At 44.3% G+C, this 23,563-nt stretch overlaps 1 protein-coding gene across 5 annotated transcripts in view; it reads right to left on the minus strand.

Moving 5' to 3' along the window:
• scaf8 (SR-related CTD-associated factor 8) overlaps nt 1-23,563 on the minus strand; it is a 43,994-nt gene that overhangs the window by 9,561 nt on the left and 10,870 nt on the right. For 2 of the 5 annotated variants that reach the window (XM_026151682.2, XM_080293884.1), the window contains 18 exons: nt 16,952-16,996; nt 16,679-16,840; nt 16,294-16,450; nt 16,060-16,187; nt 15,782-15,958; nt 15,347-15,426; nt 15,132-15,243; nt 14,904-15,035; nt 14,635-14,744; nt 14,317-14,510; nt 14,101-14,201; nt 13,740-13,853; nt 13,423-13,579; nt 12,984-13,114; nt 12,642-12,804; nt 12,516-12,563; nt 12,179-12,400; nt 8,942-12,079 (listed from right to left, as the gene is read on the minus strand). In XM_026151682.2, the coding sequence (XP_026007467.1) occupies nt 10,344-12,079; nt 12,179-12,400; nt 12,516-12,563; nt 12,642-12,804; nt 12,984-13,114; nt 13,423-13,579; nt 13,740-13,853; nt 14,101-14,201; nt 14,317-14,510; nt 14,635-14,744; nt 14,904-15,035; nt 15,132-15,243; nt 15,347-15,426; nt 15,782-15,958; nt 16,060-16,187; nt 16,294-16,450; nt 16,679-16,840; nt 16,952-16,996 (3,969 nt within the window). In that variant the 3' untranslated portion in view covers nt 8,942-10,343. Of the gene's footprint in view, nt 1-8,941; nt 12,080-12,178; nt 12,401-12,515; nt 12,564-12,641; nt 12,805-12,983; nt 13,115-13,422; nt 13,580-13,739; nt 13,854-14,100; nt 14,202-14,316; nt 14,511-14,634; nt 14,745-14,903; nt 15,036-15,131; nt 15,244-15,346; nt 15,427-15,781; nt 15,959-16,059; nt 16,188-16,293; nt 16,451-16,678; nt 16,841-16,951; nt 16,997-23,563 lie in introns of those variants that run through there. The other 3 variants (XM_026151683.2, XM_080293883.1, XM_026151684.2) reach the window with 3 other exon arrangements.

Below are 23,563 nucleotides of genomic sequence, written 5' to 3' on the forward strand. Positions count from 1 at the left end.
TTCAGCCACACAGCTTTTATTGAATAAAAATGGCAGCTTGGTTTCTGCCTGCGCAGCCGCCTGCTTAGAAATGACTACATGTCTATTTGAGAGAGAAAGGAAGAAATAAACTGGGAGTGCGCTTCCTCTAAAGCTTCTATAGGTAACAGACCACTCAACCCTGCACACACACACTGGTGTGTCTCTGCAGGAGTCGGCCATCACAGATGTTCTCAGTCCATCCCTCCACCCATGGGAGAGGCTGGCGCTCCAGAGAGACACAAAATCTGTTCTTTAACTCTTTAACAGGCCAGTGGATCGATAGCTGCACACACGAGAACTTCTAACCATCAAAAACGCTTGAAAACAAGCAACAACAAAGGGAGGGGTTCATGAATATTTAAGCCACCTTTGCAGGTAGCTGTGTGTTTATTATTCTGTGTGCAAGTTCTTGAGAGAAAGTGCCAGAAATCGTGAGCTTTAGCTTGTCTGCAGCATGTGTGTGACAGCCTGGAGACCCCTGATGCCTGCTGGTCATTAATAAACATGATGATGAATGTTTAATCCCCATCAGCGGGGCGGCATAGGAACCGTCACGGGCGATATCGACAGAGCCGCACACACGCCCACAGACTCGGCAGATTGGACAAACGGCAGGAGGGAAGTTTGAGGCGCTGAACACGGGGTTAACCACTCAGGACTCAGGATCTACTTTTCTGTGTTTGGAGAATTTCCTCTTCAGTATTTTTTTATGCATATTAACAAAAAACAAAGGAATGATTGACGGCAAACTCTGATTTCCATGTTTTTCCTCTGTAGTTGCTGCTTATCCATCTAAAAGGTTTCAGAGACATGTGGCGTAAACATGTCTGACTCCTCTTCAATATAATGGAACTAAGTGGCACTATGCCTATGAAAAAATATATCGGAATAAAGAAAGTAACAACATCTGTTTCCAGAAATCTTGTTGTGAGCAGTTTCTTCTCCTTATGAAACTACACCTGCCAACTGCACCACCGTGCCAAAGGGAGCATGCATTTATCTGCGATGAGATGCTTGTGGTGGGACAGCGAGACAGAACGTCAGCACTGATGGTGACCGCCCTCATGTTAGCTGGCCACACCCCAACCTTTGGAGGGGAGTGAGTTGCATAGAAACAGATGACCACATGAGTTGTAGAGAGAGACATAACCAGATAGTGTTTCAAATGCATTTTTTGCACTTTGAGCAACACAGTAGCTCCAAACCTGGGTAATTCTCACCAGACCAATGTAGATGGATGAATAGCACCACACCCTGAGGAAACACGCGCACATTTTGATCTTGGGTTTAACTGAGAAGTATGAACAATCCATAAAAAATAAAACATTTTTTAAAAAACCCCCACAAAAAAACCATTTGCTTCTAAGGAGCTAAACTGAGAAGAATTCTCTTGGTAACGCAAAGTGTCCCATATCTGAACTTTTTTAGTTTTTCAAAAGACGTGCAAAGGTTTAACGCATCAGGAGATTATAGCTTCTAATATGATCCCATAAACAACAACACGTGACATCTTACACCCGGGGTCTCAAACTCAAATGAGCCTGGGGCCCCTTCTGGCACCGTCATCTCACTGGAGGGCCACTTTAGTGTTCAAGTAGTACAAGAAAACAAACAAGAAAACACCCACTAATATTTCCTAAAATGTAGTGTTTTCTTTGTTCTATTTAATTTCAAATAATGTTTAACAAGAAAAAACTGCAAACATGAACGCAATTTTTTCTCACTCTTGACTACCTGAAGCCTTTCATTGAACTACCAAATAAACAGCTCTTTCTGGCCAGACACGTGGCAGCACTTTTGCTATAATTTTGTTTGTATTTAACAAATATGCAGGCGTAAGTATGGAAGCCCGTACACATTAGTTTTTGAGTCAAGTGAAAATTGTTTTCTTTCCAAATAAATCTCTCACTGAACTAACACAGCCTTCAACATGTTTGCACTCTGTTACCTCGGACAGGTCCGCGGCTCCGCGGTAAGGAGACCTCCGGCTAATACTTCGGGTTCCGTGTCGGGCTCGTAGCTGGGAACTCACTTTACTGTCTGGGTCAACTTTGCTAGCGAGAGGCAGAAAGAAGCGTTGAAAGGCTGCTCCAGCCGAACTTTATTGTTTTGGAGAAAAACACGAACACAGTGTACAGTCGAGTCTTAATAGCTTACTTCCAACTGGGCTGTCAGGCTCTCTGTTTGGCTGCAGTGGTTATTATTATATTTACATGCTTCCAGCTCCCGTTTCTGCTCGGTAGCAACTCCTCGCGCTCACACACGGAGGGGCGCACGTTCTCCCTGCAGCGAGGACTACACCGCCCATGGGGCTACAGTCTTAAAGGGCCATGTCTGTAACACGCTGGTCATATTGCCTTCTAATTAAATCATTTTTCGAATAATAATTTTTAAAACTATTTCTTCATATCAACATCCGGGCTGCAAGTAGAGGTGACGTGGGCCGCGTGTCATTATTCAGGAAGAAAACGAGTGAAAAGTCCACCCTGTGATTCTGTAGCCTGCAGAATCTCTCTCAGCTGCAATAACTTGAAGTCATGGTTCTCACTCCACGAGCCGGTGTCCACCAGGCTTTAGCTGTCAGACGGATTTCTTCACATTTGACTCTGGAGTACTTTGGTATCCAGAGGAGTTTGTGGTCAACCCAACAAACTGCTGGGTGCCCAGATCATCAGCCCTCCACCACCGTGCTGACAGCCGGTCTGAGGTGTTTGTGCTGATGTGCTGAGTTTGGTTTTGTGCTTCATGGACGAGCGTCTCCACTTCGCTCTCGTCTGTCCAAAGGACATTGCTCCAGAGGTCTTTTGGTTTCTTAAGATGTAATTTTGCAAACCTAAGCCATGCTGCCGTGTTCTTTATTGAGCCCTTATAAACAAGCCAAACATGTTCAGTCCTTTCTTAATCATATTATTAACTTGAACCTTTAACATGCTATCTGAGGCCTGTAAAGTCTGAAATGGAGCTCTTGGGATGCATTTCCCCAGCTTTTTTAATGTTTACACTTGTGAATAATCTTTCTCACTGTGGAATGATGAACTTTAAATTGTTTTGGAAATGGTTTCACATGCCTTGAGAATTGATGGGAAGGTCCTCTAAGATCATTGCTGATGTCTTTCCTCCTTTGGCACTGAGCTAACACACAGCTCAGAGGTGCTCACACCGATGCAGCACCCTCGCAACTCCCATGGAAGCAGTAAAGGTGTGCTTTATGATGTCGTCAAGGACAAAACCTTAGAATTAAAAAGATGATGTACTTTCTTCTCTTTTTTCTGTCGTACGTGAACAGGAACAAAGAAAATGAACATCTGAATAAACCGAAAGAACTGATCACAAATGCTTGTATCGATTTCACGAAAATGTTATTTGCTGTATTTATTATTGTGAAATCAGACTGCAGCATATTCCATGATACCTTGTTTTTTAATTCAGATATTTGCTGCTGAGGTGGTAGGGATTTCTACATGAATGGTCTATTTCTAGAATACTTCACACACCTGGAAAAATGTTCAAAAGTACAACAAGTCGGCTTTCTTTGATAAAAACAAGAATAAATACAAGAATTTGATATTTTAAAGAATATAAATAATAAGGTACAACTGCAGCAGGCCTTTGACTTTGACATTATAAAGTAATAGATTTATGACTGTGTGGTATTCTGTGGGGGATTTGGAAAGAAGACAAAGAAGGTGCTATTCCTGATCCCAGAGCTGTTTCAGGAGCTTTGACTTTATGTTGAATTTGAAATATACTGATCCTAGCGCTACTTTCAGCCTTCAAACTCTCCATCAGGTCTACACGTTCTAACATCTACGAGTGCTGCAGTCTGTCCATGAAACACATTACCAGGTTTGATCACATGCCACGCACCACCACCATCACCCCTCGCTCCGGCCTCATTCTGGTGAGTCTGGAATTTCCTCTTTTTTTATACTTGACACCGTCTGCTCCGTCTCTTGTGCACACTTGTGAGTGACGCCTCCGACTCTCAGGAGGGAATCTGCTTCTCACCAAACAAACAGGCAGACAATGAGGAGGCCTTCAGGGCTAATTACCAGCTAGCTGCTGCTTGGAAACGGCAAGGAGGGGTGGTTAAAAAGAGTGGGGGTTAAAAGGGCCCGGGGTGGGGAACAAACAGCGACTGTTTATTCATGTGTGGGCAGGTAGACGCACACTCACTATCCTCCTTAATGGAAACAATGAAGCTTGTTTTGGCGGTTTAAGAAGCAGGTGTCACATCTGCAGGAAGAAGCTGAGTCAGCCTTTAATAAGCAGCTTTTATAAGGTCGTCTTTCTCAAATGATGACAGACCCGTGAATGGAGGCAACACCCGGCGCATGAGAGTAAAACAAATACAGAAGGCCTGCAGTGTGTTAAGGCTGCACGAATGTGTGTGTCACACACCTCGTGTCGCTGCAGACGAGTGCAGAAAAACGAGAGGCGGCTTCATAATGAGAAAACCGATCTGGGATTTGGTTAAAGAGTGCGTACGACATTTTAACGGGCTCACCCTCGTGTGTGCACCACTAATGTCAGAGTGATGGGGGCTGCATCCAGTACCTGCCTGTCTTTCCTGATACACATCTCCCAGTTTCCCCCATTCTCAGGCACAATGTGCTGCGCTGTCAAACAGCCCGCTCCCTGCTTGCTCAGCATCTTCCGCCTCATCCCTATTGCATACTCCCCAAGCACACATATATGCATATTCGTTGTCTGTGTTAGCAGATTTAATAAGCTCCCCATCACCCAGCACAACACTGTGCCTGCTGTGAGCCATGGTTGGACAAAAAACAAAACAGAGAGGGGGAATCAGGTGTTTGTGGATTGTAATTGCCTCCATGACAACTCTCATTTTCCTATAGTCCTCCTTCTGTTCCCAACAGTGGCGCCCTTTAACATCCCCTGCCCCGATGACCCCACGTTCACCCTTCGAGAAATGCAGAGACAGCTGAAGACGAGAAGTAGAAGCACCAGCAGAGCTCGTGTAATCGCTTCAAGGCAGCCACTTTTAGCAGATACATGATCTGTTTACATGCACCTATGTTTACTGATATTTGTGTGTTTTGAAGTGAGGGTACGGGCAGGAAAGATAGGACCGCTGACAGCGTGCACGGAGGTAAGAGCTGCTCGCATCCTAAACGGCGAGGCCCGTGTCTCTGCCCCGGTGTGTTTGCACCAAGTCGTCACACTGACAGCTCCAGCACGCACACACACAGACACATACAAAGGATGTGAGTATAGAAAGGTCTTCAGTGACGAGTGTTTAACCCCCCCCCCATCACACACACCTCTTCAGTATGCAAATACACACTGACTTGGCGCAAACAGGCGCTCTCTCCTCCTCTCAGCAGTCTTGGGGGGAAAAAACAGACTGCTTACCATCAAATTTCTGTTCATCTCGAGAGAATGACACAAAAAAGTCTCATCAAAAAATGAGACAAAATGTTCCGTGAGAGGGAATCATCAGCCTTATCTAAATGTGATACATCTGAATTTACTGAATATCTTTTATTTCCAGGCTGTCTCAGTCCAGGTGAGGCTGATGGGTACAATTGCACAGACGTTTCTATCACGACGCGAGCTGTCAGCATCAAATGTGTCCGAGTAAACAGCACGAACACATAACCGTTCATCCAATTTGCAAAGTACTGACGTGCAGTCACCCGAGGCCGTGTTTTGTCTCTCTCATGATGAATTCCATCACAGCCTCGGCGTCGTACTTTCAACTTTTCCTTCTTTAAAAGCTATAAAACACAAACCCCCACCTCCCCTGTGGCTCTGCACATTAAAATTCATGCTTAAAAGAACAGAAAGCTAAAACCCGAAGAGCTTTGCTTATACCTGTATGCTGCAAGTACAGGCACTGCTGATGTGGCCTTGAGCGAATCTCCTCACCAACATCCAGCTCCGGTGCTGCTCTAACTGCACGCACACTTCCTGTGGCACAGTGGGACAGCTGTATGACCTTGCTCTTTTGCAGCGAGCCCAAGTTCCTGGGTGAGGAGAACTTTGGACGCCTCCCAGTCTAGGAGTGTCTGCTGGCCCTGATAACGGGAAGCCGGGCGGGCAGTGGCTTCTTGAAAGCAGAGGAAAAGTTATGCGCACTCCCACAGAGCTGAGTAATTACTGTGGCTGCAGACTGTGAGCTGAGATAGGGGATTCCTCTCCTGCATAACTAGGTGGATGGGAGATAGATGGCTCTGTCTCTTGCTCTGACTCCATCTCTGGTGCTCATGAATTTGTGCGAGTGGTCACACCAGCAGAGACGCTCTGGCTCTCTGCATCTGGCACAGGCTGCACAGTGAGTGAATATGATATCTGGGTATCTGGCCATGGCAGATAAAGGCTCATTTTAGTCTGGAGGCTTTAGGAGGCCTAATCAATAGCTTTAATCAATTAAGAATGCAGCAACTGGGAAGCTGCAGAAATCAGCCAAGTCTCACACTAAAAAGACCTCATTCCATTTATCACAACACGTCTGTATTGATCCCAAAAAGGTATGGAATGAGTTCATTTCAAGGACCTGGCACAATGAAGGTCCCGTATGGATCAGTGGTTTCCTTCGCCCGTATCCTTACATCAAGGTTACTGTTGTTTCAAAGGAGGGGGATTTATGTAGAGATATTTTGCCACGGTGCTGTTGAGATGGTGAAGAACAGAAGGTAAGAGAGGTGAGCACTGCAGATTTTGAGCCGTCACACTCAAAGAATCCGGTCTGCACTGAGCACAGTAAGGCCGGCGCACTGACAAGTGCTGCAGCACCACACTGACCCCAAATGGCCAGACGGAGTAATGGCACTGCTATAATACTAAGGCAGCAGGAGCACCATAGCGGTTGTGAAAATGGACCTCCAGTGTATCGCGTAATTGCTGAGAAATCCTCTTTATAGAACAAATTAGGGCTTGAAGTTTAGCCATTATTAGGGTAGGAAATGTTTATGATTCTCCCACAACACAGTAAAAAGCCTTTTACAAGCCAAAAGCTAGCACTGTGTCTAATTAACTTCCTCACAGCAGGGAACTTCTGTGTATCTGACCTGCAGTCAAAACCACACATTAGCACTTCTGCCAGGGTACAAACTGGAAATGTACCATTATTCCATGCCATTACAGTTTAGTATTTAAACTTTTCCATCTGCTGCCCTCAGGGAGAAGGTACAGGTCTATACAGGCCAGAACATCCAGACTGGCCAACAGCCTGTATCCACAGGCTGTGAGGCTCCTGAACTCTCTGCCCCCCTCTCACGGACAATAACCATATCCAACTTCTTAATAGCAATGAACTGGTCTGCATTGGTGCATCATATCTTTATTCTCTTCCCCCTCCTGCCCCCCCTCTTTCTTAAATAGATAACTATCATATCTGATATCATATCTCACAGTACAATAATATTGAATGGGTTGCATTGTTGTATTTTGTCATGTTTCTCAGGTCTTTGTCTGAATTTCTACGAACATTATTGCTAAGGATTGTCTTATTGCATTGGAGTCACACTGGGTTAAATATGTACACTTGGGTTTTAAGGGGTATTTATTATTTTCTTCTTTTTTTTGGGTTGTATGGAAGCCCCAAACGCAATTTCATTGTTCTTGACAATGACAATAAATAAATAAATACTAAATACAGTTTTGGTGCCCATGCTGGGCTAAAAGGTAAAGGTCAGGCAAAGAATTTATATGCAGTATGAAGTGCGCATGGGTTGGCACAGTAAACGGCATTAGACTCAGATCGGAGGCAGGTGGGACAGCGTGCAGAGAAAGGAAACCTCACATAGGCTAGTATCCTAAATCATACCCGGGACCTATTTGAAAGCTGCAGTTCCTAAATAAATCACACTACAGTTGTGGCATGCCCTTTACCCAGCCATAGACATGTAACTGAAGCTGCTTGACCTCCGTCCAGCGAATATTTATTTTTATTGTTGTGAATGGAAGACCTAGCCAACTGTTGTGCACGTGTGTCTGTTTGAGTACAGATAGCCATTGATTGAAAGTTCCAGGCTGTCTAATCTTTCTTTCGGGAGGTCAGCAGGAAGATGGACCTGGCTGACTGCCCAGGCTTTGGGAGGCAGGTGGGAGCTAGAACTTTATGGACTGAGTCATAGACACACAACTGGATATTCTTACCAGAACTCGGGTCTCTACATGCAATCTATTTTTGTTGACTATTGTTTGGACTAAGAGACTAAGCTTAAGTGGAGGTAGAGACATTAAGCAGCACACTGCACTGCTCTTGTCCACCATTTCTCTATAACAATAAAAAGTGCTGAGATGGTGCCAGGAGACACGCTGATGGAGGCGATTGTTTTAATGAATCCTCCAGCTCGTGTTTTTTCGGACCCTAGTGAGGCCATAAATGAGCGCAGAGGAGCTGGGTGCTAGTGCGTGCTGAGTAAGCACATCGACCAGATGTAGCAGCCAGCTCTCCGGCAGGGTGGGGGTATTTTAGCCGGCCTTCTTTATTAGTTTCCTTTTGTTGTGTGGATTTTTTTAAATTATAAAAAATATAAAGGGCAGCAGGTCTCGTGTGGCGTCTGCTTGGATGTCTGTGTTGCAGTGTGGAATTCGCCTTTGTCCAGTCTGTCGGGTCTCAAAATGCTATTTTGGTATTTTGGTTCTCTAAACTGATTTTTGTGATAAAAACAGCTGTGAAGAACTCAATTTATATGATTTACTCAGTTTAAACGACTAACACGCATGAAACTATTTGTCTTAGCTTCATGCACGTGTTGGATCCATCACGGGTTGTGGTCACGTGACCAAACCCAGGTGAGTTCCTACTGTTTGATGAAGAGCGGGTGGGTGGTGCTTGAAATGTTACAGACTATTGAGATGCAATCCAATCCCGTGAATTGGACTATTAATCCCAAAATAATGATTCTGGTCAGCCTGAATGGGAATTCATGACAGTAAGGAGTGAAAGTCTGATGCACCTTGAACTTTTATTCAACATCACAACTCCTGTAGTAGACATTTGGTCTGAGAGAACAGCAGACTATGGATATCTAGAGGTACGTCTCAACAGAAAACCACTACAGGTATGAAATGAACAAGAGAAGACAGAAGGTTAAAACATGGCTACAGGCCTGCATGCACAGAACGATGGAGGATATATTGTTCTCTAGGTAGGCGCTGCACAAACGGCGCAGCCACCGTTCAAACTGTAGGTCAGTCAATTCTGTGCAGGGAGCGTTCTTTTCAGTGAGCTGTCTAAAGCAGAGTTGCACGCACAGTCTGATGTACATCGCACAGTAGTGTTGGATAGCATCGTGAACGACAAATCCAGTCAAAAAGGCACAATCCCATCCTCAACAGTCACCCAGCAAAAAGCTTAGGGAAACATACAGGCTGAAGTCCTCAGACTAAAAAAACTACAAGTCCCACGGTTGCATCCAACAAAGTGCTCTGTGGATGGATGGTATAGCAGCAACTTGAGTTACAAGAACATCAAATCGACCGAAGTGACAGCACACAGTGTGTGTGTGTGTGTGCGCGCACGAGTCTGTAAAGCATTTTCCACTGGTCCTGGGTCAGAAAACAGTCCTAAAGCAAGTGTTTTAAACAGACAAAGCATGTTTATTTCAAACTAAAACAATATGCAGCCGACATCAGAACATCCCTCTGCTCCTTTTTCTTTTTCTTCCCCCGGGCATGTAATGTTCTGTTTGTGTTCACTGGATAATTAGAAACAAATTACAGACATTTATTTTGGGGATACAACATTTTCATGTTTTCTATTTAAAATGCTCATTTTTTTTTCCAATTATAAGCAGCTGTTCTGGTTTTAATGTATGGAGGCCATTTGTTCTGCTCAGGAGAAAAAAAAAAGAAGAAGAAAAAAAAGCATTGCAAGACACCACAAAAGCATTCATTGAAAACTTTGCAGTAGCATTTTAAAAGAAGAGGAGACAGAAATTGGGCCAACAGCTGCCATTTTCAAGTATATCAATCCGTTGTCGAACAGCCAGGATTTCTTACTCTCTTCCATAGGAAGGTCAAAGCTAAATTTCCCCATATACAATTGAAACATTTTGGCAGGCAATTTGATAAAATTCACCAAGCTCATAATTAAAATGGGTGGTGTGGCATTACAACTTAAAAAAAAGGAAAAAAGGAAATAAAATACAAACAAAAGTCTCTAACCATAAATCAGCTAATGAGCCTTCTATTTAAGTACACTGGTTTCTGTGAGGATAAAATCATTTGTTATCAGACAGTGTGAGTCAGTATTCGTCATGTCCCGTGTGGTGGTGGTAGTTTGCTGACATGAGTACAGAGAAGAAGAGACAACTTTACAAAATGATCTTTTACCTACTGAGTGATGATTATGTCCCCTCAGTGTCTGTGACAGTGTCTACCACTGGCAGACTTGCAGCATCCTCCACGGGCTCACTCTGATCATTGTCCAGCTCAGGTCCACTGACCCCCGGCGGTTGGGGAGAGGAGGGTCTCTCTTGTGACTCCTCCTCATCCTTCTGTCCACTTTTCTGCTCCTCCGCAGAGTGAGTCGTATCTTCGGGGGGGCTGGCAGCTTGTGTGAAGGCCATGGATGAGTCCTGGGACGATGCCTCAGCAGGTGGTGAGGCATGGCTAGGGGTTTCACTGTCAGAAGAAGCAGTGGTCTGAGAGGCGGACTGGGCTATAGGCTGGGATGGTGAATCTGTGCGTGGAGAAGTCTCTGGTTGTGGCGACGACTCTGACTTTGGAGGCGCCTCAGTCAATGTGCTCTGACCTTCGCCGTCAGATGACGGGTCGTGCGAAAGCGTCGAGGGTGTCGGCTGTGCCTGGGGGGCCTCGGATGGAGTTGGGATTTCTGACTCAGGCTCGGGCACGGCTGCTTGATTCTGTGATGGAGGAGGAGACCTGATCTGAAGTTGAGGCGCTGCCTGATTAAGACCCAGCAGAGGGAGCTTGCCCTGAGCTTGAGGCAAAAGCGGGGGCTGGAATCGTGGCTGAATCTGAGGGTTCAGTTTAAGCGGAGCAAGCACTTTGCCTTGGTTCAGTGTCAGGTTAGGATTGAGAGGTGGAGTTGGTAGAAGAGGTGTGGGCAGAGGGAGAAGGGGTGCTGAGCCTCCACGTTCGCGGTCTCTCTCTTTGTCGTGGTCTCGCTCGCGTTCGTGTTCTCTGGTGCGGTCGCGGCCCCTGTCTCTCTCGCGCTCCCTCTCGCGGCTGCGGCGGTTACCATTCATCTCCCTCCTGAAGTCAAAATCTCTTTCATCTCTATCTCTTTGCCTGTCCCATGGGCGTCTTCTTTCATCTAGGTCTTGATGGAGCTCGCTCTCAAAAGGAGCTGCGGCATTACCACTACGGTTCCAAGCCTGTGGCCCCCCAACAGCTCCAGCATTTACAGAAACACCGGCTGCTGTCCCGGGACGGTTATCAAAGCGGCTGGGGAAGTTCTGCCCAGGTGTGGGACCAGCCTCCGGGAAGCCCTTTGGACCACCTGGGGCCTGGGGGCCTCCTCGCATGCCATCACGTTCATCAAAGTCCCCTCTGGCTTGGTTCCAGCGGTTATCAGGTGTAAACCCTGCAAGGGCCTGCAGACGGCCTACGAGGCTTGATCTGGCTGGCTGAGTACCTGGGGTCTGGAGCAAAGGTGGTCTCACGCCTGCTCCTGATCCTGCAAGGGGCTCCCTATGCTCTGGGGGAGGGGTCCGCAGCAGACCCGTGCTCTGCTTTTCCATCGGAGGAAAGCGGTAGTCCTGGTCTTTGCCCTCGTCAGCTCCAGAGGACGACTCATCTTCTGTTTTGGATACATTTTCACTGGTTATGTTGGGGGGCCGGTGGAAGGGGTCCAGTTGAGGGAAGGGAGCCCTGGGGCGGGATTGAGCTTGGATTGGACTGTCTAGGAGGCCAGGGGTTTGCTGGGCATGGGCCTGCTGCATGAGCAGCGGGAAGCGAGCAGCGGCTCCGGGTTGGAGCAGGTTGGGGCGCACATCCAAAGGCAGCAGGCCGGGCATCCTCTGCCCACTCAGTCCAGACTGATGCAGGGGGTGGGTGAGGGAAGCTGTAGGGTGCATGCCCAGCAGACCCATTCCACTGCGGACAGCATTCTGCATGCCTGGAGATGAACACAAGTGCAGACAGAATTGTTAAAAAAAGGAGACATAAAAATGAATACTAGAAATAAAACTATTCAAACACATTAACGATGTGTCACCTTGCAGCGTGAGCTCTGCAGTAGCATCCATGCCCTCTGCAGACTGTGTTTTCTCATTAGCGGCCTGCTGAGTTTGCACTCCCACTGGGTTGAACACGCCAGCTCCTGGGATAGCCGAGGGCATGAAGCTACCTGGGATGGTGCTTGTTGGAGGAATCATAGCACCGAATGGTGAATCCTTGACAGCATCTTGGCTGGAGCCCACTGAAGGCTGAACCAGAGCTACAGGTAAAAAAAACAAAACAAAAACATATTTAAACCTGACAGTCTAATAGGGAGCTCCACTTTCAAACTCACATCCATGTACTGGTCATAGGTGAAGCATATAGATACTCACAGGCAGATGCTGAGGCCATTCCTGCTGTCTGAGCAGCCTGCATGAAACCTGGACAAGAAAGAATCATTTGTGTAAGCTGGTCGATTTTTCTTGGCCTCATCTTTTTACAACACGTGCATCATTTACCTGGCGGAGGTTGTGAGGCATTGAAGCTTGCCCTTATGAAGGGTGGCGGCGGCCCATAACCTGGCGGAGGTATGCCCATGGTGACAGGGAAGGCAGGAGGCACCAAACCGACCGCACTGGGAACTGCCTGTGCAACCGGAAGCTGAATACGAGGGATATAAGACTGTAAACAAAACGCTGTTAAAAGAAAAATAGTGTAACCTCCCAAGTTTTATGATACACAAATCCCTTAACACATTTCAGCAACTCAAAGTTTCTTAATGGTTTACAACAGTGTAGCTAAACTAATCAGAATCAAATCATGGAGGTGTACTCCTTTTACAGTTTACAGGCAGACTGTACCTGCACTGGCATCATGGTAACCTGCTGGTTGAAGGTCTCGGTTTGGGTGTTAGATGCTGCTGTAGTCTCAGTGCTTACTGGCTGACTTGCAGCTTCCTTGGCTTGTTCAGTATTCTTGGCAGCTTCCCACTCTGCAGACACAGACCAAAAAAAACAAATACTGTTCAATTATTTGTTTGGATTAAGGAGTTCAGTTCTTTCTTTCCAACTCAATCTTATTCCTCACCGAGTTTTCCAGTGGATAATAAATAAAGGGAATGGAGCAGAGAGTAAATTCACTTAGATGATGAAATGCCAAGATTTGTCTGCCTGGATAACTGTTTTGTTTTCATCATTTGTGCACAAACTCGCATGTTTGTCCTGCTTTTATTTCAACAAACACCGCCACAGAATTAACAGAGCCTGAGTCTGTGCCAAAGAAAGGCTCCTTTCCTCTTACCGTCATTGACAGTCTCCTGGTCGATGATTCCTCCTTCGGCAAAGCCATCCAGGTCATCCAGCTTTACCTTCTCCCAAGGTATGTACGTGACACCCAGGTCCACATCCCAAAACTGCTTGTACTCCTGCTTTACACCTTTGTTCAGAGCCCACGCAATCTGGATCAAAGACGCACAAAAGGTCAAGATAACAGATTATTATTATTGTTTTTTAATAGTAGCTTCCTGTAATATACAACCATGTGCACCTAAATCTAAAGCTTCACCGTGTAGAACGAACAAAGAACACAATGGAATAAACTGTATAGGTAATGTGGACCTTGATGATTTTGGAGCCAATCTTAAACGTGCCGGTGCTGAGCTTCTGACGGGCACGGTATGCATCCTGCCTGTGGACCATACAGATGTAGGCACAACCTCTGGGAGGGATCATCTGCAGAGAGACACGAGGACAGGGGAGGTTAAAGAGAGCAAAAGAGTGTAGCGGAGAATACTGGCAGATTTGTGTGTCTGGTGAAAGAAGGATAGTAACACAGGCATTTAAAAAACACACAGGACAGATCATTAGGAACAGCTACAGTAATGACAGGCTGGGGCACCGTCATTACGTTTCTTGTTAAGAGATCAAAACTACACACTGCAAGAAAATTAGAGGGTAAAGGAGGGAGAGGTCTGCTTACATTGATGGACTCAATCTGGCCAAACTCTTCAAACAGATTGGTGAGGTCTTGCTGAGTGGCCTTTTTATCCACCTGGCCCACCCACAGAGTTGTGCTGCACACTAGGTAACGAGATGGGGAAAAAATAATGGGACTTTTACTCATCAGGGGAAAAAAAAGGTTTGCAGGTGGTAAACTTAAAATATTTAACAGAACAGAACAATGACTTCCTCTTACCACTGAGAGTCTTGGACCGTATGGGAGGAAGTCCTTTCTTTTGCCGCTCCTTCTCTCGTTCTCGGGCGCGTCTCTCACTAGAATAAGACCGCGAGGACTTCCTCTTGCGATCTCTAGAGCGTGACCGCGACCGTTTTCGATGCTTCCGTTTCCGTGAGCCGGAGCGCGACCTAGACCGTCTCCTCTTTGGAGACCTGGGGAGAAACAATGCCAAACCTTTTGGGAATTCTCTCCATACTGACTTTTTGTCATGCTAATATTAAACCCTGAGCATGTTCCTTTTAAACATCAAACCCATGTATCAAAAGTCAAACCAACCTGGAGCGTGACCTTGACCTTGTTCTAGACCGTGTGTTCAAGGTCTTCTTCTCTTCAGCCTCAAAGATTTCCTCTTCCATCCCATCCGGGCCTTCATCTAGATCCATGTCCTAGAAAACCCATGGGTAATTTCAGGTAAAGCCCATCTCTAGAGCTAACTAATCATTTAATGCAGTCCTGCTTTTAGACATGCATTTCTTTCCAAATATTAAGTGCATACACCAACCTCTAAGTTAGTGTAAAGTTGCAGTAATGGCCCACGGGCATACCTGCTGCTGGTTGTCTATGGAGTCGTCGATCTTATTCTCTGGCTCTGGAAGCTGAGGCTGGCTGCTGCTCTGAGCATTCGAAACTGAGTTCTCTTGCCCAAAGATCGAGTCCTGCCCTTCTATGTTCATTGCCTGCAAAAAAATGCAGAATGCAAGTTGTAGCAAATCATAAATCCAGAACAAACATAATGTTGAACAAGAAGGCCGCTCTGTGTGTGTGTGCTCTACCTTCTGCTGATGCTCCAGCAGCTGCTTCTGAAACTGCTCCAGGTTTTGCTGTTGAAGTTGCTCAGCCAACTGATGGAAGAGGGAGCTGTTAATGGGCTCTGACACCATGGGCCTGGAAGCAGTCAGCAGCGTGATTAGACACAAACTCTCAGGTGGAAGCAGCAGAATCACTATTAATGAAGGACTAAAACAAACGTCAAACACACTGAACTCACAGTTGAGATGTTGAGCTGTCCTTTTTAGATTCTTCATTACGCTCTGAATCGTTCCCAAAGTCAAAAGGACCCAAAAGTTTCTGCAACAGAAACAAAATGTGAGTAGAAGTAAAGAGAATTCAAATGAAGCAAGGATGCATGCCTTCAACAACATCCATGCACACAAGACCTTTGTTTACATACAAAATTCCACTAACTTTGTGTTTTAACTCTTTTATAGATTTCTGTTTCATTTCTTTCTCGCTGGCCAATGAATTCTTACAAAAAGAAAAGTGTTTTTTGTTTCAATGAATGCAAATGTTTTTGCAAATACAAAACTCCAATAAAACCGAGATGTGCATATATACATGGACCCAACTCAAAAACATAACGCCTCCAGCTCTGGCTGCCACAGAAGCATAAAAATAAACTCACAGCTGCTGACTGCAGCATTACCTTATTAAAAGAGGAGACCCTCTGCTCCAGGGGGTTGAGGCTGTTGGCAGTAGCTGCCGCAGTGAGCTGAGCTGTCAGAGCTTGCAACTGCACCACTAGGCCAGCATCCAAGGCCTGCAGCAGGGACGGTTGGGGCTTCTGCTGCTGCATCTGCAGACTCTGCACCAGCTGCTGGAGCTGTAACAGGCGACAACAAAGTAAGTTAAACACCTTCTTACTCCGACAGCTACACATGCTGCTCTGATGTAAACACTTTTTGGGAGGATGTGTTCACTTACCTGTTGTCCCTGGGGACTCTGCAAGATCTGGGCCACAGCAGCCACAGTGTCGGTGTTGGTAATCTGCGAAGCCCAGTCAGGCAGACCCTGCACTATGTTGGCTGGAGTGGCCGGTGTAGCCGGGGTCCCTGGATACACAGAGAGAATCACAAGGTTGCCGTGTTCAGATATGTTAAACACCACAGTAGCAGTGATTAGAAGAGCAAATCTGAACTTTAATGTGCTTCTACTGACCGGGTGTAGTGTTGTTGACCGGGGCAGCACTGCTGGGCATGACGGGTGTGACACTGGGAGGAGGAATCCCCGCTGCCATATCCAACAGAGGCTGAATGATGTCACTCTTGAAAACCGCATTCTTTTGCCACAGATTCAGGACTCTCACAATCTTACTCTGGAATTTGGATGACACAAAAACAATAAGACAAATTATTTACTCAAAAACCTTCTCTCAGACACATGATCTTTAAATATTTTTGTGACCGATCACACACGAGACATTCATACTCATTCACAAAACAGATCGCACTCATTCGAACACTAATGTCACAATAATGTCCTGGGAAACCGAGAAATGAGAAGCCACAGAGAGGAACAGAAAACCTATTAAAAATGGTCTAACCTTATCATCTGAAGGGCAGCGATAGAGGTGCTGGAACGTCGAGATGATATTCTTGCTGAAGCGCGGGGCAAATACGTCCTTCTCTGTGCCAAACTGGTGTCGGGACTGTCTGACGATCGAGTCGATGACATACAGCCCTGGGACTTTGTATTCTGGCTTGCACTGTCGAAGAAAGACAGCTGGTGTTGAGATATATGAACAGCAGAGCAACATACGAATATCTCTGCACCTGCCTGGATGTGGCTCATGGTTCTAATTAAAGCATTAACTCACCTTCTGTATGAACTTCTCTACACTCTGGACAACATGCTTGTAGAACTGAAAGTAAAGCAAAGAGAAAAAAATATTTTGAGTGACTTGAGCAACAACATCGCAGAGCACAGTAACAAAAGGGGAACAGCACTGAGGGTTAAAAAAAACATAAGAGACTGGATGGAGGCTCTTAAGTAAATCGTCTTATTTCCCCGTTCCTCAGATTTACAAATTAATGACATGCACAAAAAAGAAAATAAATAAATAATTGCTTTTTTAAAGCTTAGTTCTGTTAAAGGAGGATACAACAGACATGACAGATGGAGACAGCATCATCACTTTCTTGTGGATTTAAACAAGAATTCAAAAACTAAAAGGGCCAAATAATTAAAAAAACAATTATTTTACTATCTGCAACAGTGTGGCTGTTATTATTCATGTCTGTGAACAAACATCGCAATTACTGCACGATATAAAGTCATGAAATTTAACAGCTTTGCAGACAAGATCAAAATTACGGCTGAGGGCAGGAGTGAGCAAACTCATGAATACAGATTAAAAACTGTAATGATCACACCAGCCTGCAGGACACTCTGGAGTTAGACAACTAGTAGCACTACTAGTATAGATATTCTTCTATAATTAAAATACAGGCAAAGTGACAAATTAAACCCTAAAGACTAAAAGAGCAGAGTAACAACAAATGTAGATGCTTTCACACAGTCCACCGTATGGAACAATTAGGCACTAACACACTGAGCAGGAAGACTGATTTTTTTTGTCACGCTGGAAAGACAAACATCTCAGTGATTTCAGAGGTTCATCTTCTTCCAGCACAGACATAAACCATAAACAGCTCCACGTTCTATGACCTTGATGACTGTGCATTAGTGTGATATGCAAGAAAAAGCAGAAGAGCAACATTTCCTCAGGGGAGAGTGTCAGTGCAGGGCAAAATAAGACCGCGTCAGCAAAAACACTCCAACACCCACACAGAGGAATATCGCTCATGTTTCCCACAGGTTTGAATTCTATTTCTGGCGGTGCCGGTGTTGGGGTAGGCACACACTGGTAGGGAAACGCAGGATGGGAAGAGCCGGTTGTAGCGGGTTGAAAACAGCCAAACCTTTCAAATAAGACTCAGGGGGCTATCCACTAGCAATCGATCTCTGCTGCTGTTGTCTTCGTCTCCAATACGTGAAAAAAAATAAAAACACTTCACTGCCCAAGCAGATCCTGTGTGCGAAACAGATTTATAGCAGAGCTATATATAGACTGTCTAGACAGGTGTGTTAAAGTTTAAGTGTAGCTATAAATTTATACAAATGTGTTCTTAGTGAGTCCCCTCCTCATCCTACGTTGGAACATTTAGATCCTGAGTTGAAGGGTCTCTTCTTAGATGACGATGGATCAACATAGGGCTGGGCGATATATCGAGTTTTTTTAAAAAATATCGATATATTTTCATACGAGATATAAGATGTGACAATATCGTTTATATCGATATAGTCTATGTTACGTTATAATTATACTTGTGGAGCCGCAGGTTTGCCTCTCTTTCGTCCACTTCCGTCTCTACGCAACGTTACTCTGCCTCGCCTCTCCTTCACTGAACACAACTCCCCCTCCCCCATAGCTTCACCTGCAGGCAATGACAAGATGAAAGCGGAAAATCTCCGTTAGCGAGTTACCGTGCGTGGGGCTGGACGGCGTCAACGTGTTAGCGAGCTAACCGCGCTAACGAGCTAACCGCGCTAACGACATGCAGCCAGGAGGGGCTGCACGGCCTAAAATCCTTTCATTTTCTCAAAAATCGACAGTGCGCCTTATGTATGAATTCTGGTTGTGCTTACTGACCGCGAACCGATTTTATGTGGTACACAGCGCTCGGCAATCTGTCAAAAAATTTTTAATATGACTTTGCTAAGCTACGGAGCTGCACCACTTGATGGATTGTCGGAGGATTACAGCTACCGAGGAGGAGCCTCGCGGAGTGATACGTACTGTGTGTGTATAAGGACCACAAACGGCACCTGTTCAGAGACGTGGTGCAGCTGTGAAATCTGTCTCTTTGTTATTATGCTCAGCGTCTATTAGTTTACATTTTGACTGCACAATTGTGAGCTTTTTGTTATGCACAAAAACAACATTGTTTTCTTTTATTTATGGACCATGATTATTTAATAAATGCTGATAATTTATTTTTGAGTAATTTCTTCATGTACATCTACGCTGTGTGTAAATAAAAGTGCCCGTTTGACATCTGGGACACAGTGTGACTAAGAACTCTCTTTTTGTTCTTAACTTATGGCTTTAAAAAAAAAATCGAGATATATATCTTATATCGCCATCCAGCTAAAAAAATATCGAGATATGAATTTTGGGTCATATCGCCCAGCCCTAGATCAACATGAACTGAAGAATGACATCCTACTTTGGAAAATGTGTGTCAAGATACACTGAAGAGCTTCTGATGGCTTAGTGAGATTTTTCTTTGGATTTATCTCCCATCTTTATTTTAACACTTTACTAGTTTACACTGCCACCCATGGATGGCAGAGTGGATTATCTATGCTAGACTTCAAAAGTCCCACATACATTTCTGTAAATTAACATAAATCAAGAGCTAGAAGTAACTTAGATTACTTAAACTAATCCAAACACCAGAATGTCAAATACTTGTACTACTCTGAAACTGAAAGGTTCTTCCTTATTTACAACTTACACCACTTAGCAACTCTTAGATATTTTGGCCTGCACAGCTGACATCTATAAATATGTGCCAGTGTCAGGTCATTCCTGTTATATATGCAGGCCAGAGTGGGGTTTTTACTCCACATAAACAAATATTTGCCAAACAAAAAAGATTTCTGGGTTTACTAAAAAAAGTAACAATTTTTTAAAGTGCTATTTAGTTTAGCCAAATACAAAATTCAGGTCAGAAATATCAGCAAAATCCAGAGTTTTCTGTTAAATAAGGTAAAGCACACTGCTTGAATTAAATGTATGCAGACCAGTCCTGCAGGTATACAGCACAGGTATAACAACAAGAACAGCAACAGTCCTGACTTGTATGGCCAGTACTGCTTTTGTATGACATGTCCCAGGTTTGTGCCCCTGTGAACCAAACTGTTTAAAATCCATTGTTTATGTACTTGCATTCAATTCCCCAAAAACTCAGACCAAAAGAGCAACAACTCAAGCTACAGGACCTTACCTGAGTAAGCAGTAAAGCACCCTGGTAACTAGTCAGGATGAGGACAAGCCTGTCCTGGCTTCAGTAAAAGGATTCAGATCATGTTTTTTAAAAGACAGTTTGCCAGTCTTGTTTGTAGTCTAAATACAGGCCAACAGTTTTGGTCTGTTGATGGGATGTCTTCCTGCGTTACCAGCACTAAATTCTTTGCCTCCCCGCAAATTAACCTGGACATTGTGAGGGTTAGGCCCCTTTTCCCTGGAGTACCTACTCAGATTAACTCGCCACGACTCGACTTGGATCGACTTCTTTTCCATTACAATAGAGTACAGCTTAAATGTGAATGGTCATCGTCATAGCAACGCTGCTGAGCGTCCTGTGACGCATTTAGTATGCGATACGAACGCTACAGCAAAGGTGGACGTCGATCACTGCTCGGTCTGTGGCTTTTCGTCAGACTCGGGGACCACAGTGTTGTTTCAAAAATGGCGGTTTTGATTTTCGGAAACGAGAGACTCATGACTCATCAAGTGACACCACTGACCAGCCAATCGGTGGCATGCAATCTGATGACGTCACATTTTAGTATCGGATCACTTGGTAGATCGGCCGAGCAGTACTATTTTAGTACCTGGTACCGGGTACTATGACCTAATGGAAAACCCCAAAAACTGTGGCGAGTTAAGCAGAGTAGGTACTAATGGAAAAGGTGATTTCATCTCACAGAGGAAAAAACCTTATGGCATGCACAGAAAAACTATTTCATAAATAAATCAGAAATGTCAGAAATAGGCTTAATATTGAGAGAAGAGAGATGGGTATTACAGTGTTAGGTTTAGTTTGTTTAAATCATTATGATTAAATCATTGTACTTGCTTTCATGGACATTTTTTGGCTGAGCACTTTACACTTGAAAGTAACAGCCTCACAGGCTTTTCTCATTTAAACAGGCAGCATTTCAGCGCTTTGACAGTAAAAATATTTGCCAGTTAGGCACCTTCAAATGTACTTTTGAAACTCTGTGCAGCACTAAAAGTGACTTAGTTTCATACAGAACTTTTTGGTAGACATTACTTTTGTGCACCCATTTGCAGCAAAATCTCTTCATATCACTGACATCTAGTTTAACTAGACAGCTGCTAATGCTAATATTGTACTCATGAAAGTGCATTGACGAAGATTAAACTTGAAGATTTTTTTTAAGCTTTCTTGTGAGGTTTAGATACACAAGTGCCATGTTAAAATACAAAATCCCATCAGGAAGATCTTTGCTGGGGCTCAAAGATTTATTACTGACTAGGGCTGCACGATCAATCGTTAGAAAATCGCGATCTCGATTCATACTTATGTGAGATCTCATTTCCAAATGACAACAATTTAAAAAAAAAGAAAAAAAAAAAGACGACGACGATTGTACCGCATTTTGATTTTGATCCGGGACGTACTCTGCATGAAAACAAGCGCTCACTCTTCCTGCTCAACAAATGACAAGGGCGGAGCCTTATACCACGTGATACAGAAGCTGTGCCGTGTGATGCTAAAATTAGCAGGGAAAAAACAACGGAGAGCACGTCAAGGATGACGAGAAAGTGACAGGAGAAAATCCGTCCCGGTCAACCACCCAAACATCAATAACGGGAACTTTATACAGCGCTTCCCTATACCCGTCGAACTCCCGCAGGCACAAAGAAATTACGGAGGCTATCACTTATCACCTGACCAAAGATATGGCTCCCATCAACACGGTGCAAAACGAGGGATTTAGGAAAATGATCAACACCCTAGACAAACGCTACGCAGTGCCGTCCTGCAACTATTTTTCTATTGTTGCACTACCTGCTCTATACACGCAGCGTCGAGCAACGGTGGAGACGGAATTTCAAGCAGTACAACATTTTGCAGCAATAACAAAGCGTGAGACATTTGTTGTTTTTATGTTCAGTCTCAGCTGTTACGAAGTTGATGTGCAGTTAATAAGTGCAATAAATATTTATACTGGAAAAGTAAATCGTGAGAGAATCGTGATCTCAATTCTAAGCCAAAAAAATCGTGATTCTCATTTTATGCAAAATCGTGCAGCCCTATTACTGACTCAGTCTTTTGTATATTTGTACAAGTGCACAACAGCAATGCAGTTGTGGTTAAGCAAATGAAAGGGAGCCCTTCACCACAAGTATTTACACAGCCTGCTAAGAAAAGTCAGAATTTCTAGTTGATGATGCAATTCTGCAAACAGCCAGCAGATGGAGTCAAAGTACAACAGAGGAGCTGGTCTGATGATGTTTCTTTATCACAGAGAGGACTGTGGAGGAGTGATTCCAATTACATAAGTTCAGCTGCAGTCAAAGTTAAACTTATCTAAGGTAACATATCATGTAGAGCTTTTTCTAAAACTGCCAGCATTTTTTTTAAAAGTCATTAGATATGATACAAGTGAAGCTAAACAAGTAAAGCTGTGGTAGTTTTGAAATTTTGCCAACACATGAAGCTGCAAACTACAATATATACACATTATACATATGCAAGGGAAAGTGAAGCTGAAATAAGTCCACTAGAAATTTTCAAGACAAGAAATTTACAGCAGAAACTGTAAAGTATGAAGACTTAACATGGTGTGACTGTGAGAACTGCAGTATGCCATTTACAGACTCAAGCTTGCAGACAAACTTTAGTAACTTTATTCATTTACTTTAAAAAGCAATCGTCAGACTATTAAATAATTAAAGTAACTGCACCCTGGAAACAAAGCATGTCACCTTTGTTGTTTATCTTAGATTAATAAATGTGCACACTGAGCGACAACTTACGGCAAGTACACGTAAAACTACGAGTACTGTAACTCAACTACTATTGCCATTGTAACACTGGGCACACAGCTTTCTGGGGATAACAGAGGGCTTCAAGCCCTGTTTGAAATGATGCCACTGTTAGATCAGCCCTGCAGAAAGACCAACTATTTCCTCCTTCAGAGTTCTGTCTCTTGCGATTATCTACTACAAGAATTAAAACCTGAATACATAAATACATAAAATAAGCTCCTCCAATGATCCAGCAACCTGCTAGCGATGGTTCTTCCCTGTGATCACTAGGATCATAAGCTGAGATGCTGTGTTCAGCTCTGTCTGTCAGGAATTGTTGGCTCTTGAGTGGACCATTTAAACTGTTTAGAGGTGACTTGTTTTGTGATGTGACGCCGTAGGGAGACTGAATGGAAAATTACACATAACAAACTGAAACAACACTGAATACTGGCACCAGGACACATAAACAGTCCTTTAAAAGATTCCATTAGAAAGGAAAACGGCTTGGTGAATAAATTAACTGGGTGTTTCATCTTCACTCCATTCGTCTGCTGACGATGTATTTATATATTTTTTTTACTTTTGTATTCTCCCTGTGCTTTCCTTTAAGGTCTCTTCCTTGTACAGTAAAGGCAG

Source organism: Astatotilapia calliptera, chromosome 19 (assembly GCF_964374335.1).
Source record: "Astatotilapia calliptera chromosome 19, fAstCal68.1, whole genome shotgun sequence".
In the NCBI taxonomy this organism is placed as follows: domain Eukaryota; kingdom Metazoa; phylum Chordata; class Actinopteri; order Cichliformes; family Cichlidae; genus Astatotilapia; species Astatotilapia calliptera.